We start from the raw sequence: 18,636 nt of genomic DNA on the forward strand, positions 1-18,636 counted from the left end.
TCATATACGCTCCTATAGCTGAGCAATCAATTGGGGAAAATTACTTGGTCGTTAAGTTTCTCAGAGGGGCCAGGAGGCTGAATCTGCCTTGGCCCCACACGGTTCCATCCTGTCCACCGTTAAAATTTATCTTTATGTAAAGAAGATTTTCAACCTAATGCCTGATCTGGAGAAAGAGCCTAATAAAATAAGTCCACCTTTCCCCAGTCACACCCACAAAATGCAGAAACACTTGAGGAGCAAAAGGGTTACATACATATACCAAGACATTTCACTCATATTACTATGAATGAAAGAAAAAGAAGCGTGCAATATGGCTGACTAATTCCTGCATTCTAAATAAACTGGTAAAGTCATTGCATTACTGCAGTTTCTGTAAGAAGCTCATGTTCCCATAGAAGCAGTCAGTGTCCTGATACCTGCGCTTGGGACTACACAATGTGCTGGACCAACTTAAAATATCTGATTTTGGCCTTATTTTAAGCACAAGAAAAAAACATTTATCAGACAGTTCATGTCAGATTTTATTGCTGATTTGAAATATGTTATTTAAACGAGAGTTTTTGAGATTTTTGAATTTCCCCATTCAAGAAGTTAGAGGTTGGACTTGCAAATCTGATATAGCTGCTCAGAGTCATTACAAATATGACCACCAAGTGAACTGGCTTTCATTGAAAGGGACTCTTGCTCTAAGTTAACATTTAAATAGTCTTGTTTCAGTTGTTTACTGTAAGCTGGTTCACTGAAGCATGCTATCAGACTTTTTGTCTCCCTCCTCCCCAGCACCACCTGTCTAATCCTCTAATTTAGCTCATTTAGATTTATTTATAACTTATTATTAATAACATATTTTACATGATAGCCGCAGCATTTCTGTGGGTGTCTTTCTACTTTCAGTAGCAGCAGCAGCAGCAGCAGCCTAAGAGGATATATTACACCCAGGCCACTACTACTGTCACATCCACTAATATGAATATTACAATTTATCTCAAGAATTGTCATGACTGAACTAATGAATATAAAAAGTTAGTATTGCTTGAGATTTCACACAGTCTCTCTGTACCTGTGAATGAGAGATTTTCACCCTTTCATTGAAGATGGTCCAGAGGACACTCTGGTGGCAGGGTGGAGTGGTAAGTGAGCCATTGTAGCGGAAATATTGGCTGAGGTTGTCAGGCAACAGTGACTGTATGTCAAATGCAGGGATAGCCACCTTCTGGCCTGAAATAAATCAAACAAATATTAAAAGTTGTAAACATTTTAATGAAATTGTATGTCTTGTATGTTGATTTACAAAGTAACCCAAAAGGCTGAAGAACGGTAATCACACACATATACAGTAGACATACTCGCACATGCACACAAATACATGCCTGCATATCTGATGCGGCCCAGATAGTTGAGAATACTACCATATGCCTGATTAATCTCTTCACCTGCCTGAAAAAGCAAACAACTGAATGAGATAAAGTTTGAGTGGTAATTTATATATATATATAAAAAATACTATATAAATATAGGGTTTGATTAAAGACAAATCACCTCAATTAGAATCCCTAACACAGCCAGGCCATTTTCTTGGGTCTTAGCTTCAGATATATTAGCATAAACCTCTGTATTGTAATGGACAATATGGAGCTGAGAGAAAAGAGAGTGTGTGCTCAGGTTATAATATATTTAGGCATCTTACATAATGTTGACATGTTTTCTTTCATAGGTTCACTCAACGTTGTGAAATCTGACACTATAGAGTGGTGCAGGTATGACATCACTTTGTAGGCCAAAACTTGGAAGCAAGTTATCATTTCAGCACATTCGGTTCCATCGTCCTGAAGTCAATGGGTTTCTGGTTAAATGGCTGAAATGAACATGGTTCTATTTAGTGTCAACTACTGATACAGCGTTGAGTGAACACATGAAAGTGATCATCTCTTTTACATATGTAACCTTGGTTCACTTAATGGGGAACAAGGCACTGCGTATACAAGACACTGCAAGACACTGGGAACAAGACCATGCTACTTTGTTAAAGCTTTCTTTCTGCATTGAAATATGAAGAGTGATTGCACATGTGTGTATATAGCCCTTGTGTTTCCTGTTTTTGTTGTTTGGTGTTGTTGTCAGACCAGGACAAGGACTCAGTCTGCAGGCACCAAAAAAAAAAAAAAAAAAAACGGAGATCATTTCAAAAAGGCAACAAAAAGGCTGTCAATAATCCAGACCAGCACCCAACAATCTTGACAGGAACAATCTCAGTGGAACTTCCGTGGTAGCGTTCATCTATCGTAGATGAATGTAACGGCTGAAGAGTCAAAACAATGTAGTATAGTGTAGTGTAGTGCGGCGCTGTTGAGGAGGGGGACTGGCGGCACTCGGGCGGCATGTGAAGCAGAGTGGAGACAAAGACAATCCACGATCAGAGATCGAGAGCGCAACCAGGGCTGAATGCAGTGGGGAACAAAAACAAAACTGGCAAAGTAGTATCCCACAGGACATGGCAGAACACAATACAATGAGGCTGGAATCCAACAAGACAAGGCAGAACATGACACAATGAGGCTTGAACATATTCTTGCACAAACAACGATCTGGCACAAGACAGCACACTAGATGAAACTAAATAGGGGACTAAAGGATTAAATAGATACAGAACAGGTGGAAGGAGTGATACAATAACGAGGTAATGAATGGAATAACAAAGGGGTTGGATAAGATGCCACGATAACAGAGAAGCACATGGTGAACTGTCAAATCGAACACACGTAGTCCAAACCAACACAAACACGACAGAAACAGGGAAAAAAATGGACAGATCAGCCCAGGGACATGACAGTTGTCTGTTTGTGTTTCTGTGCTCAGTTTGTTCTCCTTGTGTTTTGTTTTCTGGTCTTTAAATTAATTGTATTTTTTGTTACTTTAATAAAACTCTGCATTTGGATCCTGCTCTCCTCGTATCTGAGTTTCACCCACATTACAGAACAGCAGACCAAGAAATGGATACAGCAGAGGAGCTCTTGTACCTTTGTCATGACATCCCAAAACCCTCAAGTTCAGTGGTTCTTCCCCTGTCGTTAATGCTTCCCATGGTGGTTTCCACCATCCTGTGTGTGTTGGCCATGCACACATAAGGTTTCACATCCATGCCCTGAGAAGGTGGTATCCGCACCTGGACTCTCAATCACAGTCATCGAGACCCTTCCTACTTGTTCTGTCATGGTCACACAGCCTGTCTCTGAGTTCCCAGTGTTTCCTGACTGTTTTATCACAGCTAGCCCCTGCTTGCTCCACCGTGATGGTCTCCAGCTTTGCTGTAGTCTCCTGCTCCGCCTGCACTGCTCTGGTGTTTTACAGCACTCTGGTGGTCTCCTGTAGCACTCTGGTGGCCTTCTGCTTCGCCTGCACTGCCCTGGTGATCTTCTATGGCACTCTGGTGGTCTCCTGTGGCACTCTGGTTGTCTTCTGTTTCGCCTGCACTGCCCTGGTGATCATCTACGGCACTCTGGTGGACTTCTGCTTCGCCTGCACTGCCCTGGTGATCATCTACGGCACTCTGGTGGTCTCCTGTAGCACTCTGGTGCAACTACTTATGTCGTAAAAATGGTTGTTATGATTCTTTTTAATCGAATTTTGATTTTACTTTTTTTATGGGTTTTCAGTACATTCCTTGTCTCTCAACAATGCTCTACCATCACACACAGAAGGCAGCACAATACTGATAATCTGCGTCCTATTTGCTCCTCTTCTAATGCACATCTCTCTGTATCTGTGGGTCTCTGGAATTGTCAGGCAGCAGTCAACAAAGCTGACTTCATTCCAGTCTTTGCAACTCAATCTACTCTCAATCTTTTGGGCTTGACCGACACCTGGATTTGTCCAGAGGACTCTACAATCCCCACTGCTCTCTCTAACAACTTCACTTTCTCTCACACAGGTATTCTCATTTATAACAATTAGAAGTACTCAACTCACTCTTCTCTTTGCAATAAAATTTTGTTTGCATTTCATGCTTGTGGCGAGCAGGATGAGGTCGTGGGCCATGGGAGGACGGCGCGAGGCCGGTGGCTTGAGCGACACCTGCACAACACACCGGTCTCGTATCTCTCACGGAGGAGCGGGAGCATAAAAGGAGGATCGACGACAGTGGAGATCGAGAGAGGAACAGGCCTGATTTTATGTTGTGTTTTGTTTTGTGTTTTGTGTGGCCAGCAGTCGTCTGCGAGGCTGGCTTATACTTTCATTTTGTATTTGTTTTATTTTATGATTAAAGTCTTTGAATGTTCGCCGGTTCCCGCCTCCTTCTTCCCCTAACAACGAACCTCATTACAATGCTATCACAGTAATATTTCCTGTTAAAATCCATATTGTAGTAATTTATTGTTCCCCAGGTCAACTGAGTACCTTTGTAGAGGAGCTGGATGTGCCCACATCCAGGAGCCCTCTTGTAGTCTTTGGTGATTTCAACATTCATCTAGAGATGCCTTATGCTAAAGACTTTCACTCTCTCCTAGCCTCATTTGATCTAAAACCGGCTCATCACCGCAGGTACTCACAAATCAGGCAAACAACTTGACCTAATTTACACTCGCAACTGCATCACAGAAAGTTTTGGGTAAAACCTCCACACATTTCCGATCATTTCTTCATTACTTTTAATCTAGAACTTATTATTTGTGCACCACCAACCCCTCGACCAGTTGCTTTCAGACATAACCTGCGCTCACTATCTCCCTCCCATCTTTTCTAACTTGTGTCATCGTCTCTTCCCTAATTATCATCTCTGGATCAGGATGTAAATATCGCAATGGACACTTTATGTTCCACTTTAACTTCTTGTCTAGTCAATATCTGTCCTCTCTCTTCCAGGCCAGCGTGTGCTGCCAGTGTTGGAGAAGCTACTCTCAAACTGTAGCTTGACAACCTACAAGCTACTCATAAGTCAAAGTAGTTAAGATACAGTCAAGCTACCCTTCTGAAAAGTAGTTAGCTACACTATAAGGTACTATCAAAAAGTAGAAACTTTTAAAAAATTAGTACATTGAAACTACTTTTATTTATTTTTTACAATTGCATTACATGACATTACAAATAACTGAATAATTGTTCATGCAGAATGTTATGAGTAATGCATATTTGGGGTATAAAACAACATAATGCAATACAATTATGATTTCAAAGAGTATTGCTTTATTTTGTTAACTATCCCAATGATACACATAATGCTCAAATATAGCATATATCTTAAACTGACTTTCAAAGTGCAAAATTAAATGTAACATCAATGCAAGAACAAAATGTATGGGGAAAAAATGGGATACAAAGGAGTGGTCAGAAATGCATGTTAAATTCAAAGCATATGCGCTAATGGAGCTTGCAGCATTCTGAGACCGGCCGCAAACTATTTAATTTGATCCCAGCCATTGCTGTGTGATAAAGCACAGTAATATCGTGATTTTGTTTTCAAAGCAATGGCGCAAAAAACAATGTTGGTGATCATTTAGGTTCATTATAAAACTATGGCGGGACATCATTGTAATTATTAACCAGAAACAGATATTTGATATAGAGTGCGATAAAGAAGGATAATTAATACATTTAAAAAGCTATAATTCACCTGAATGTGTTTTAGTCTTATAGATGCAGACAGGATTTTAATCTTTTGTTTTCATAAATTTAGAGTTGAATCATGTGAAATAACCTGCTCCTGTACGTCCTTAAATAAAGCCGCAATATGCGTTATAAAACAATAGATGGCAGTAATGCACAATTTTAGTTTGTGATCTAATAAGAAGAAGACGCTGCACTGCTTCAATGCTTTGAAGGCTCTTCAAAACTTTTTGGTCGCACTACAACGCCACTTGTTGGAAAGCGTAGTTAGCTACTGGAAAAACTACACTGTTTTAAAAGCAACTGAGCTACTGTCAAGCTACTAAATTTTTTTAAAGTTAGTAGCATTGCTACTTGTAGTTAGCTACTTCCCAACACTGCATGGTACTCCCTCTAACCCATGGTTATCTTATGTTCTTCATGAACATCGGACCAAACTCAGGGCGGCAGAGAGAAAATGGCGCAAAAAAAACCCCAAAAAACCTCTGACCTGAGTATGTTTCAATCTCTGCTCTCATCCTTCTCTGTTGAAGTCCATGCTGAAAAATCTTTATATTTAGACAAAAAGATCAACAAAACTTCAAACACATGCAAACTTTTCAAAACATTCAACTCTCTTTTGTCCCCCTCCACCACCACTTTAATGATTTTGCTAATTTCTTCACCGACAAAACTACAACCATCAGCACACATTAAACACATCACTTGTAGATAGCTACAGACCTGTCTCTCTTCTACCATTCATAGAGAAAACATTTGAATGAGTTGTATTCAACCAGGTATCATCTTTTGTTTCACATAATAACCAGCTGGATGTTAACCAATCTGGGTTCAAGAACGGCCATTCAACCGAGACTGCATTACAACAACAGCCTTGCGGATTGTCTGATTCTAAATCATCAGTGCTCATTCTCCTGGATCTCTGCTACCTTTGACACTGTGAATCATCAGATCCTTCTGTCCACCCTCTCATCACTGGGCAACATAGAAACTCCACTCACTGGTTTGAGTATTAGAGTATATATTCACATATGCTCTCATTGACAAATGCGGAACAATTAGTTCATGCGCTCATGACCTAAAGGCTATATTATTGTATTGCTCTACTGGGTGTCTGCCCTGCACGCTTAACAAACAAACTACAGCTAGTTCAAAACGCAGCAGCTCGAGTTCTTACCAGAACCAGGAAGTATGACCATATTAGCCCCGTTCTGTCAACACTGCATTGGCTGCCTATTAAACATTGTATACATTTTAAAATATTGCTGATTACTTACAAAGCAATAAATAATTTAGTTCCGCAGTACTTGAGCGAGCTCTTAAGGCATTATAGTCCTAAGATGATCAACTAAGATTCACGTCTATTGCGATCTCAAAATTCCAGCCAGTTAATGTCACAGTGTCTGGTGGTTCCCTGGGTTTAACACTAGAGGTCTCAGTTTTCACGGTGTCTAGGCATTTTCACTACATTTCCCATAATCCTGTCTGTCACTGATTGTTAATTTCCTTCAGCTGTTTCTCGTCACCTTGTTTGCACTTGTGTATATTACCCTGTCTGTTTCAGTGTTTGTCACGGAGTCCTTGTTTAATGTCCCCACACTTCCGTTCCTGTTTCTGCCTGTTTCTTGTGTCTGTTGGATTGCTTTACTGGATTTTGACCCTTGCCTGGACTGGTTGTGAGTACGGATTACCCTTTATTAAAATACTGCTTTTGGATTTCTAATTCCCTGTGTGTGCGTGTCGTGACAGAAGGACTCCGTCATGCAGAGATCCAGCGGTATGGGGTCTCCTAAGTCTCCAGCCACTGAGAGGGGGAATTCTCAACCTAAAGAGATTCCTCCTCGTATGAACATTTTTGAGTGTTTTGCTTATTGGGCCCGATTGACTGAGGAAGCTGATAGGAGGAAAGCTTCCACACCCCTTTCAGAAGCTCCCAGAGAGTCATTCGAGGGAACCCGGCTGGCAAAATTTTCTGGGACCCGCGGAGGTCATAGGAGAGGAGGTGCTAGAGGGGAGTCCAGGTATCACTCTCCACCTCGATCCTTCATGGAACCTGAGGTGGTGAGGTCCAGCCCAGACTTCCATCCGCCGCCGATCCCATCCAGTCCAGAGCCTGCCTGTCGCCATCAGAGGCGGCAGAGGAGGAGAGGGAGAGCTTCCTGCACTCCTGACGTTCCCGAACAACCCACTGTTGTCCCGGAGACCGTTCCGGTACAGTCCGCTGTCATCCCGGTGGTTGTTCTAGTACAGCCCGCTGTCTCCCTGGAGGTCGTCCCCGAGCAGCCCGCGGCCGTCCCGGAGGCCGTGCCCGTGCAGGCCGCTGTTGTTCCCGTGCAGCCCACTGTCATCCCAGAGATCGTTCCGGAGATACCCACCATCAGTCCGGCCACGGTAAGGAGGGCTGTCTTCCTTTTTTATGCTGTGGCAGTACTGCATGCTTGGAGGAGGCACAGCACGTCTGCCGATCCAGAGCCTGTTCACGTCACGTCTGCCGAGCCTGTGTCTTCGGACAAGATGGCTGCCACAGAGATTGTTCACGTCACACCTGCCGAGCCTGTGTCTTCGGATAAGATGGCCGCCGTCGAGCCTGTTCACGTCACGTCTGCCGAGCCTGTGTCTTCCGACAAGATGGTCGCCGCCGAGCCTGTTCACGTCACGTCTACCGAGCCTGTGTCTTCGGAGAGGATGATCGCCACCGAACCTGTGCCTGAGCCGGTGGTGTCTGTTCCTGTGCCTGAGCCGGTGGTGTCTGTTCCTGTGCCTGAGCCGGTGGTGTCTGTTCCTGTGCCTGAGCCGGTGGTGTCTGTTCCTGTGCCTGAGCCGGTGGTGTCTGTTCCTGTGCCTGAGCCGGTGGTGTCGGTTCCTGTGCCTGAGCCGGTGGTGTCTGTTCCTGTGCCTGAGCCGGTGGTGTCTGTTCCTGTGCCTGAGCCGGTGGTGTCTGTTCCTGTGCCTGAGCCGGTGGTGTCTGTTGCTGTGCCTGAGCCGGTGGTGTCTGTTGCAGTTCCTGAGCCGATGGTGTCTGTTGCAGTTCCTGAGCCGGTGGTGTCTGTTGCAGTTCCTGAGCCGGTGGTGTCTGTTGCAGTTCCTGAGCCGGTGGTGTCTGTTGCAGTTCCTGAGCCGGTGGTGTCTGTTGCAGTTCCTGAGCCAGTGGTGTCTGTTGCAGTTCCTGAGCCGGTGGTGTCTGTTGCAGTTCCTGAGCCGGTGGTGTCTGTTGCAGTTCCTGAGCCAGGGTCTGTCCCTGTCCCGCCTTGGTCTTCACCGCCATGGCTCACTTGTTCCGAGTGGTCGTCTTCACCCTGGTCGTCTCCGCCGTGGCCGCCCGAGGGGTCTTCACCGCCGTGGCCGCCCGAGGGGTCTTCACCGCCGTGGCCGCCCGAGGGGTCTTCACCGCCCTGGCCGCCCGAGGGGTCTTCACCGCCCTGGCCGCCCGAGGGGTCTTCACCGCCGTGGCCGCCCGAGGGGTCTTCACCGCCGTGGCCGCCCGAGGGGTCTTCACCGCCCTGGCCGCCCGAGGGGTCTTCACCGCCCTGGCCGCCCGAGGGGTCTTCACCGCCCTGGCCGCCCGAGGGGTCTTCACCGCCCTGGCCGCCCGAGGGGTCTTCACCGCCCTGGCCGCCCGAGGGGTCTTCACCGCCCTGGCCGCCCGATGGACTGTCTGCTTCGCCCTGGCCGCCCGATGGACTGTCTGCTTCGCCCTGGCCACCCGATGGACTGTCTGTTTTGCCCTGGCCGCCGCTTAAGCCATTCCCCCTTGTTCCTGTTCCCCTCCACGGACCTGGCCCCCCATCATCCCACCTCCTGATCCTCCACCTTTCCACCTCCCGCCTGGACTCTTGTTTTGTTTGTTTCTTGTGGTCTTGGAGCGTCTGGTAGCCGCTCCGTAGAGGGGAGGTTATGTCACAGTGTCTGGTGGTTCCCTGGGTTTAACACTAGAGGTCTCAGTTTTCACGGTGTCTAGGCATTTTCACTACATTTCCCATAATCCTGTCTGTCACTGATTGTTAATTTCCTTCAGCTGTTTCTCGTCACCTTGTTTGCACTTGTGTATATTACCCTGTCTGTTTCAGTGTTTGTCACGGAGTCCTTGTTTAATGTCCCCACACTTCCGTTCCTGTTTCTGCCTGTTTCTTGTGTCTGTTGGATTGCTTTACTGGATTTTGACCCTTGCCTGGACTGGTTGTGAGTACGGATTACCCTTTATTAAAATACTGCTTTTGGATTTCTAATTCCCTGTGTGTGCGTGTCGTGACAGTTAATAATACCTAGAATATAAAAATCGACTGCTGGTGGTAGATCCTTTTCCTATTTAGCACCAAAACTTTGGAACAGTCTTCCTACCATTGTCCGGGAAGCAGACACACTCTGTCAGTTCAAAGCTAGATTAAAGACACATCTCTTTGACCTAGCAATACATTATAGACTTCTATAACTCAATGTTAGGCTGCATAGATTAGGTATCCAGATCTGACGAAGGACCTTCGCCTGGACCCGATGACAACGCAGTGCTGAAGTGCCAACTATTCTCTCCCCTGTGAAGGACCTTTACCTCTCTACAGATAAAGCGTTGTCGGGATCATTTCGGTTTCACGTATCTCCCCCGAAGTGATAAAATTCTGTATCAAAATTTTAAGGCCAGACAAGTAGTTTGTTAAGGCTTGGTTTGTAGGGAATTACAAACCTGTGCACATACATTCAAATGCGCATAACTATAGAATTAATTCTTAGTGCGCACGTGAGCGCCATCAGCGCTTCTCACAGCCAGGTTCGCGTTTAAAGTGTGTGTAGAGAGAATGGTGTCGTCTTAGCGGCCTCTAACTTATTAACTAATGATCCTTGCGACGGAAGGGAATCAATCAAAACTAACTTTAGCTGGACAATATCTTTATTCAAGAACCGCTATAAAGCCAAAACAATCTGTTACCTTAAATTATCCGTTTATCTCTGTAAAGCCGCTTTGAAACAATCTGCATTGTTAAAAGCGCTATATAGATGAAGATGACTTGACTTGACTTGGATGAAAGAACATCATCTGCAGCTCAATCTGGCAAAGACTGAGCTTCTCTTCTTCCCTGCCAATCCCACTCCACAGAACGATTTCACCATCCAGCTAAGTTCATTATCAATTACCCCATCAAGGTCGGTCAGAAATTTTGGAGTAATCTTTGAGGACCAGCTGACCTTCAAACACCATATTGCAAAGATAGCTCGGTCATGCAGGTTTGCACTACACAACTTCAGCAAGATCAGGCCTTTCCTAACTGGGCATGCAACACAACTTTTGTCCAGGCCCTTGTCATTTCTAGGCTTGATTAATGCAATGCAATTCTGGTTGGACTTCCATTATATGCAATCAAACCTCTACAAATGATTCAGAACGCGGCAGCACATCTTGTCTTCAACAAGCCCAAAAGGGCCCACATTACACCTCACTTTATCTCTCTGCACTGGCTACCACTTGCTACTCGCATCAAGTTCAAGGCATTGATGCTTGCTTACAGATCTATCACAGGCTCAGCACCCACCAAGTTCCACTCGCTCTTATTAGTCTACATCCCTACCAGAAGCCTGTAATCTATGAATGAGTGACGGCTTGTGGTACCATCACAGAGAGGCACAAAATCACTCTCCAGAACATTTTCGTTCACTTTTCCTTGCTGGTGGAATGATATCCCTATCCTCATCCAGAATGCTGAATTCCTGACAATATTCAAAAGACCGCTGAAATCTTGTCTCTTCCATGAGCACTTCACCTCATCATAAAATGTTTTGATATGCTTTCTCTTTCCTTTAATCCCTCCCTATTCTAGCTTATTCTACTCAAAGCAATGTCTAAAACTTTGTATTATGAGCACTTCTTGTGTTTATTTGCCTCTTTACGATGAATCGCTTGCTGTGTTCCTCATTTGTAAGTCGCTTTGGAAAAAAGCGTCTGCAAAATGAATAAATGTAAATGATCACATAATGAAAAGGATGTTAAAATCATAGCTGATATTATTTCAGATTCACACTGGAAATGGACAGTAAACTTGATAGCATTGCATTAAACTGCACTCCATACAGTTTGGTTTGTTGTGTACTGTACGTTTTGGCAAATGTGAAAGTAGAATGGTAGTATGTAGTGATGTCGCTAGGTTTCTGGGCACCTTGTACAGTTTATTGCATTGGGCCCACTTGAAATTGATTTTCCGGGGCTGTAGGCCCCTGTACTCATTCCCACCTTTCCCCCTACTACTGACCCTCCAAGTAGAATGCTATTCTGAGCATACAGTCTAAATTAAGACATAAGTAATCTACTATTGAGAAAAATTTTTGAGCAATGCAGTGGTCAGTGTATTGATCTGTCTAGAGATATTTTTAAGCTGTATTTAAAAAAATATTTACACTGATACATATGCACACACCTCTGCGGAAGTGCTCTGTCCATTAATGGTGTGTTCACTTCCTGTAGCTACGCCCACTCCATTACCCCAGTGCAGGTGCAGCTGTACAGCACCATAATACCATGGCAACCCAGCAAAGCCCATCCAATGTGGCAATGTCATTTGCACTGTGTGAGAAAACAAGAGAAAGTTCGAGGTAAAGAAGAGGGTCATGTTTAACAAAATGCATTTGGTCACACTTTTAATTAGCTGTCTTTAACTACTATGTACTTACATAAAAAATAAATAAAAAACTTTCAAATAAAAAATGAAGGATCAGCAGTGTAATTACAGAATGTAAATACATAAATTAGGCTACAGACCTAATTACATGCAGGATTTTTATTTATTTAAGTACAACATAAAAATGTATGTACACAATGAGTTCATTGTTTCAAAAGATTAATTTAAATGTTAGTACATAGTAGGCACCTAAAAGTAGGGTAGGTCAGAATTGTCTAAAAAAACTTTTATTCAAATTTGTTTAAACTGTCTTTATATACCAATACATAATTAAAATGCAAGCACTCTGAAATAGAGAGTATAAAAAACTGAGTGACTCTAGTGTATTTAATCTTCAATAAACACAGCTCATTAATTCCATTCAGTCCCACCTAAAAACGGGTGCGCGAGTGCGCGCACGTGGGCAGAGCCAATAATAGCGGCGGTAGTCATGGCGACGGAGAGTGACAGTCGCGCAAGCCTATCACTTGTTTCGTCCCGGTAGGAATTAATGAGCTGTGTTTTTTGAAGATTAAATACACTATAGTCACTCAATTTTTATACTCTCTTTTTCAAAGTAGGCCTACTTACATTTTAATTATGTATTGGTATATAAAGACAGTTTAAGCCAATTTTAAAAAAAATTCTTTAGACAATTCTTACCTACACAACCTTTAATATAAAGTTGGACCCAGTATTTCACTGTCACACAGTTTTATGCTCAAATGTTGTGTAGCCACTCTGTGCACAATGTGTGCATTTCAATGCAATATGCAAAGGCATTTATAAATTTTGAAGAGGGAATTTAGCATCCAAGTAATTTTTTCAAAAAGTATCACTTTATCTAAAGTACATTTTGGTAACACTTTAGATTACAGCCCGGTAAGTACTGTGTAATTACAGTGATTTAACAGCGTACTTTTCTGTAATTATTGTGTACCTATAAAGTACTTATGTGTAAGTAATGTATAAGGGAACAACATGTAAAGTTTGGGGAATAATGTCATGATTCTGCCCTCGTGTCCTTGATTTTCTCTAGTCTTGAGGCAGGATCATGACAGACCCATGTTTTGTGTCCAAGCACATGGCCTGTTTGGACCATGCGCTTGTTTTGTCTCGTTACGTAACCCCGCCCCTTGTTATCCTCTTCTTGTGATTATTGTCTAGTCAGTTTCACCTGTCTTCGTCATTAGTGTTCCATATATAATCCCCATGTGTTTGCTGCCCTGTGCCGGTTCATTGTTTGATGTGTCACATTTTGTGAGTGTCTACCCGTGAGTACCTTGTCTGAGAAGAACGTCTTGATCTTGTATTTGCTGTTTGTTAATAGTCTAGTTTTTGTCACGTGTTATCTAGTTAGTTATCCCTCGTTTGTATTGCCTCTGTTTTGCCCCCTTGTGGGTTTTGTTTTCTGTTTTTGTCTTTAATAAACCCCTGTTTGAGTTATCTGCTGTCTGCGATTGGGTTCATCCTACCAATCTCATAACAAATAAAGGGGTGACAACCAGGAGAATAAAAAAAAAAAGGATTTATACTGTAAGTATTATAGAACTAAGTACTTATTCTACTATTATGATACAACAATCACATTTGGGACCAATTTAGCAAGAACATACACTGCATACCTTTTTGTAATAATGTTATACCAATACAATAGGCTTTTTTTTAATTACAGGATACATATATGCATTTATACAGTAATCTTTTTAACAAAAGTGCACTGAAAACTAAAACAATTGCAACTTTTGTTTAAATATTGGTGAAAGATACTCTTGTTTCATGTAGTGGTGCTTGTTACCTTCTTGTTCCATGTAGTTACAGGGTAAGTAGCCTACAATAAAAATACATAACACACAATCTAATATCACTGACTCGGAAACCTTGATAGTAAAATAAGTACCCCTTAGTTCTATAATACAGTATAAATATGTTTTTAATTCTCCCGGTTGTTACCCCTGTATTCCCCAAACTTTACATATTGTTCCCTTACTTGCATGGAAGTACTTCATAGGTACACTATAATTACAGAAAGTTACGCCATAAATTCGACTTAATTACGCAGTACTTTCCGAACTGTAATCTAAAGCTTTACCTACATTTTTTTATATAATGCAAAATCTTAAAGGGGATGTCTGTGCAATTTCATGCATTGTGATTTACACTGTTTAAAGAGTTAAAGATTGGTTGTCGGAATATTTTATAAACAAGGCCCAGTTCGACGCTGGATTTGCAGATCGTTTGAAACTGAAAGATGGAGTGGTCCTAGCGATAAAAGTTCCTGGTCGTGAGTCGGAACTGCAGGTGGTAAGTAAATCTGCATCAAATGTCAGTGTTTTGTTGGCAATCGGCACGTAAGCTCCTGAGCTCCGCCCACGGCATGCCTCCAGGAGCTCGACTGTTCCCGGAAAGAAGCGGTACAGCTATATCTGTCTTTTATAAATCTGATAAAACTAAAGACTCTTTGGAGATATGAAGATGCAATAGGTACTCAAGATTAACAATGAGATTGGCAAAAACTGTGTGTTATGTGCCCTTTATGCCTTTTAGTTCAAACTTAGTTTGAATTTGCTATAAAAAATTAAGATATTAAGAAATGTTACACATAAACATCATGATTGAAACCATATATTGTGAAAATAACTATAGTAGTAAAATTGGCTTGTTTTGACTTGACTTGTCAAAACTATCACCAAACGGGTGAATATAATCCATTCTGTTGTGGATGGCAGAGTTTTCGTTTTAAAACTCTAGGAGTAGATTAAGTGTGTGTTCAGTTTGAATGGGTGAAAAAAATCAATTTACCTGAATGGCCATTATTGGAGAGGGTGAATGGTCTGTTACCAGGCTGGTTGTATCCCAGGGGCTCCACAGGGATTAGCGTTGGGTCATGTAGTGTTTGCGATGTGTCCACATTTATGGGTGACTGGCTGGAACCACCACATTCAGGAAAAAACTCAGCCCATTCTGGCTGTCCCACAGCACCTAACACAATTAGAAAAGGGTGCCACAGCGAGGTGAACGTTGGTGTGGAATTATAAATTATATAAATGCTAGTAAATTCAAAATAAATCAAAGCATTTAGGGAGAATGTGTGTGTGTGAGTGTTTACTTTATGTTCTGAAAGCTCATAGTGAAGTTCTATAAGTGTTAAGTCATGCAAAGTTAATGAGGAAATACATGGTTACAAACCCATAGACTACACACATGTTTTAAGTGCTGAAATATTCTGTAGTGAAATTAGCTATTAAAAAGAAAAAGGAGGGACAGAGCAACCAAAAAATTTAAATAAAGAAAAGGCAGAAAAAAGTTGTTTTATTGGATAACAAAAGAAAACTTTGCATATGGGTCTGGGTCTTTCAGCTTGGTGCCAAGTCAGTTATGTGTACACAGGGATTAGAGGCCCACTCAGTCCCACTGTTCACCACGAATATCCCCCAAACCCCTGTTCCACTCCAAAATGTGGGGAGGGGGAGGCAGGGTTGCTCTCATTGATCTGTGGTTGCCAAGGAGATCTCTATGACAACTGCAAGACACATATTCCATGCCTCTGTCAGTTTACCTCTTGCATGCTGTCCCAAACATGGACAGGGAACAAAGCATCACTCAACCAAGTAACTGTTTTATTCATGAATAATGAGTTGGATCACAACAATGGCACACACATTGTACAGCCCTGAAAAAGTGTCCTGGAATGTGTGTGTAGTAACAGTAGAAATCATTCCAACAGAAATCTTGCATATAAGAAAAATAAAGGAAAATATTTTTTTGTTCAAATAAAAGAAAAATATACATCATGTCATTGTGACATTATTTGTCATATGTCAGTGAAGCACATTTTAACAACCCCTCATTTCTCTCAGTAATTTACTGTAAATAAAAACGCAGAATACAATATTTTTCTTCATTATATCTGCAAAAAATTAAATAAGCAAATACAAGCATGCCTTATAAATACTTAAATATTATATTACAGTACAATAATGAGAATTTCCATATTAAATAGGTTTAATTGTCATCGCCATCTAAACAGTTTTAAAATAGGCTTAATTTTAACTAAGCAAAATATAATTGATGTCATTTATTTATACAAATTATTTAGACAAATTATTGATGGGTTGCATGCGATCAACCGGACATCATTTTGCAGTTCAGCATATTCTTATTCTTTTTATTGCTGTTGTGTATTTAGTTCTGGACACTTATTAGCACATATTACGCACCAGTTTAGCACATGCAACGCAAAATATGGCTAAAATAAGCTTTTCCAAAAGCTTTATTATGATAAGAATGTCACAAGATTGCATGGGGTTGTTCCAGAATGGCATTGCTGTTCAAGCAGAGCAGCCTCCTATTCTTCATCATGCCATTCTTTTGTATCAAATTAAGCTACTTAGATGCAACCTCTTGCACCGGTGGACATCTCTCTCTCTCTCTCTCTCTCTCTCTCTCTCTCTCTCTCTCTCTCTCTCTCTCTCTCTCTCTCTCTCTCTCTCTCTCTCTCTCTCTCTCTCACAAACTCTGCACTCTCTCCATGTAAGCATGTGATGCTATGGAAGCGATGAAATGGAAGTAAGAGAGTTTGAAAAGAAAAAGAAATAGAAGAACATAGTTGAGGAAAAAGGTTAGCTTGATTACAATATGGAAATATTATTATCCAGAAAAACAACCAAGTGGCCAATTTCAAGGCTTTTTCACAGAATCTTTGAAGTAATTCATAAGTAATTTCCATTATGCATAGGTTATCTTTGATATCCTTATCGCAACTACATAACACAATGCGAGTGAAATAACATCTGTCATAAAATCATGGAGAACGAGAGGGAAAAAATAAAGAACTGTATTACCTGCATATGTCCATTCTTTTGCTAAAAAAGAGGAGGAATATAATAAGGTTACAACAGATTTGGTGCGTATTTTATTTTATTTTATTTTGACTCAAACAGTTAGTGTCTGACACATCAAGCAGTTGAATTATTCCACAATTAAACGTTGCTGAAGCATCAAAACTATAATTCTTATAACTTGTTCTCCTTTCATGTGTTTAGTAACAATAATCATTGTTACAAAATGCTATTGTATTAGTAATACATAACTAATCAAAGTCTCACCTGTTCCTGAGCAGTCCACACACTTCAAAAAGAGAGAAAGAGACACTGTTATCCAGACAAGGTCCATGCTTTCACCCTCCTCTCCACAGGCCTCACACACTCACACAATGAAAAGCTGGTGTAGACACACCAGTTAAAATTTAGAAATGGTGGAAATCCAAGTATTAAAAGGTCAACAGCAGAACGGCTTGAAAAATGTAGGCCTATGTATCGAAAAACATTCACAAAGAAAAAGTAATTCTTGGTCCTTTTTTGTATCTGAATGATTTGGTCCAGCAAGCTGAATTGTGGAAGAAAGAGGCCATTGCAAAACACACAAGAAGATTAAAAGTTGCACCATGAAGAGAGAGAGAGAACTGGAAGGAGAAAAGGACAAATGAACGAGAAAATCACTTGCTGCTGGACACTGAAAAATGTGTATGAGACAACTAGCTGAGAGGGGGGAGGACTGAGGCAAAGCCTGATTGAAGGGGTACTGAGGTGATAATAAAGAGAGAATGAATAGAAACAGTCAGAGAGAGAGAGAGAGAGACCAGAGCTAGAGAATAGAAAGTTCAGAATCCATTTAGTTTATTTACTGTAAACTGCAATTAATGTTTTACAAACTTTTTTACCAAACTACCAAATTGTCAATTTCACGGTGCTGTTAAAAAAACTACAGTATAAAAAGATATACTATTCATGATAATGCAGACATTGATTAAAACATCATAATTTACAGATACATGACATTTGGATATTTGTATCTCTCAAACGGAATGTAATTGAAGTAATGTAAATACGTTTTGTGTTGAATATATAAAAAAAAAAGAATGTTTCTAGAAACTTTAGAACGTCTGTTTCTAAAGCCCAAAAGTAATTTAAATGGGTAATTTATTATGATTTCACCTTTTTTTTACTTTAGTTAGTGTGTAATGTTGCTGTTTGAGAATAAACAACATTTGCAAAGTTACGAAGCTCAAAGTTCAAAGCAAAGGGAGATATTTACTTTTACAGAAATCGTTTTTTAAGGACTACAACAAACGGCTGGTAGGGACTACAATGATCTTCTTCACGGGTTGGTGACATCACAAACACTTAAGTTCAGTTGCTCTGCCCACTGATTCGAGCACAACAAGTAGTAAATAACAGACGTCATGCTAACACTGGATCGAGCAACTTAAACGATAAATATGCCTTTGAAGACTCCATAATGCAGAGCCAGGTTGTGGAAAAACACAGTAGCTGCATTAGATTTGCAGAGAGCCTGAAATTTAAAAGTATCAAATTACATTCATAATCCA

The 18,636-nt window shown here is 41.4% G+C and overlaps 1 protein-coding gene across 3 annotated transcripts in view; it reads right to left on the reverse strand.

The window, feature by feature from the left end:
* The window catches only part of ca14 (carbonic anhydrase XIV), a 45,004-nt gene extending 27,230 nt beyond the window's left edge, over nucleotides 1-17,774 (reverse strand). For all 3 annotated transcript variants that reach the window (XM_079625100.1, XM_079625098.1, XM_079625099.1), the window contains exons 1-7: nucleotides 17,354-17,774; nucleotides 17,090-17,110; nucleotides 15,048-15,227; nucleotides 12,006-12,151; nucleotides 1,543-1,638; nucleotides 1,374-1,440; nucleotides 1,064-1,221 (exon numbers count right to left, since the gene is read on the reverse strand). In XM_079625100.1, the coding sequence (XP_079481226.1) occupies nucleotides 1,064-1,221; nucleotides 1,374-1,440; nucleotides 1,543-1,638; nucleotides 12,006-12,151; nucleotides 15,048-15,227; nucleotides 17,090-17,110; nucleotides 17,354-17,420 (735 nt within the window). In that variant the 5' untranslated portion in view covers nucleotides 17,421-17,774. The remainder of the gene's footprint in view (nucleotides 1-1,063; nucleotides 1,222-1,373; nucleotides 1,441-1,542; nucleotides 1,639-12,005; nucleotides 12,152-15,047; nucleotides 15,228-17,089; nucleotides 17,111-17,353) is intronic.
* Between the last annotated feature and the right edge of the window lie 862 nt (nucleotides 17,775-18,636).

The sequence above is a fragment of the Phoxinus phoxinus genome, assembly GCF_949152265.1.
Source record: "Phoxinus phoxinus genome assembly, chromosome: 10".
Taxonomy (NCBI): domain Eukaryota; kingdom Metazoa; phylum Chordata; class Actinopteri; order Cypriniformes; family Leuciscidae; genus Phoxinus; species Phoxinus phoxinus.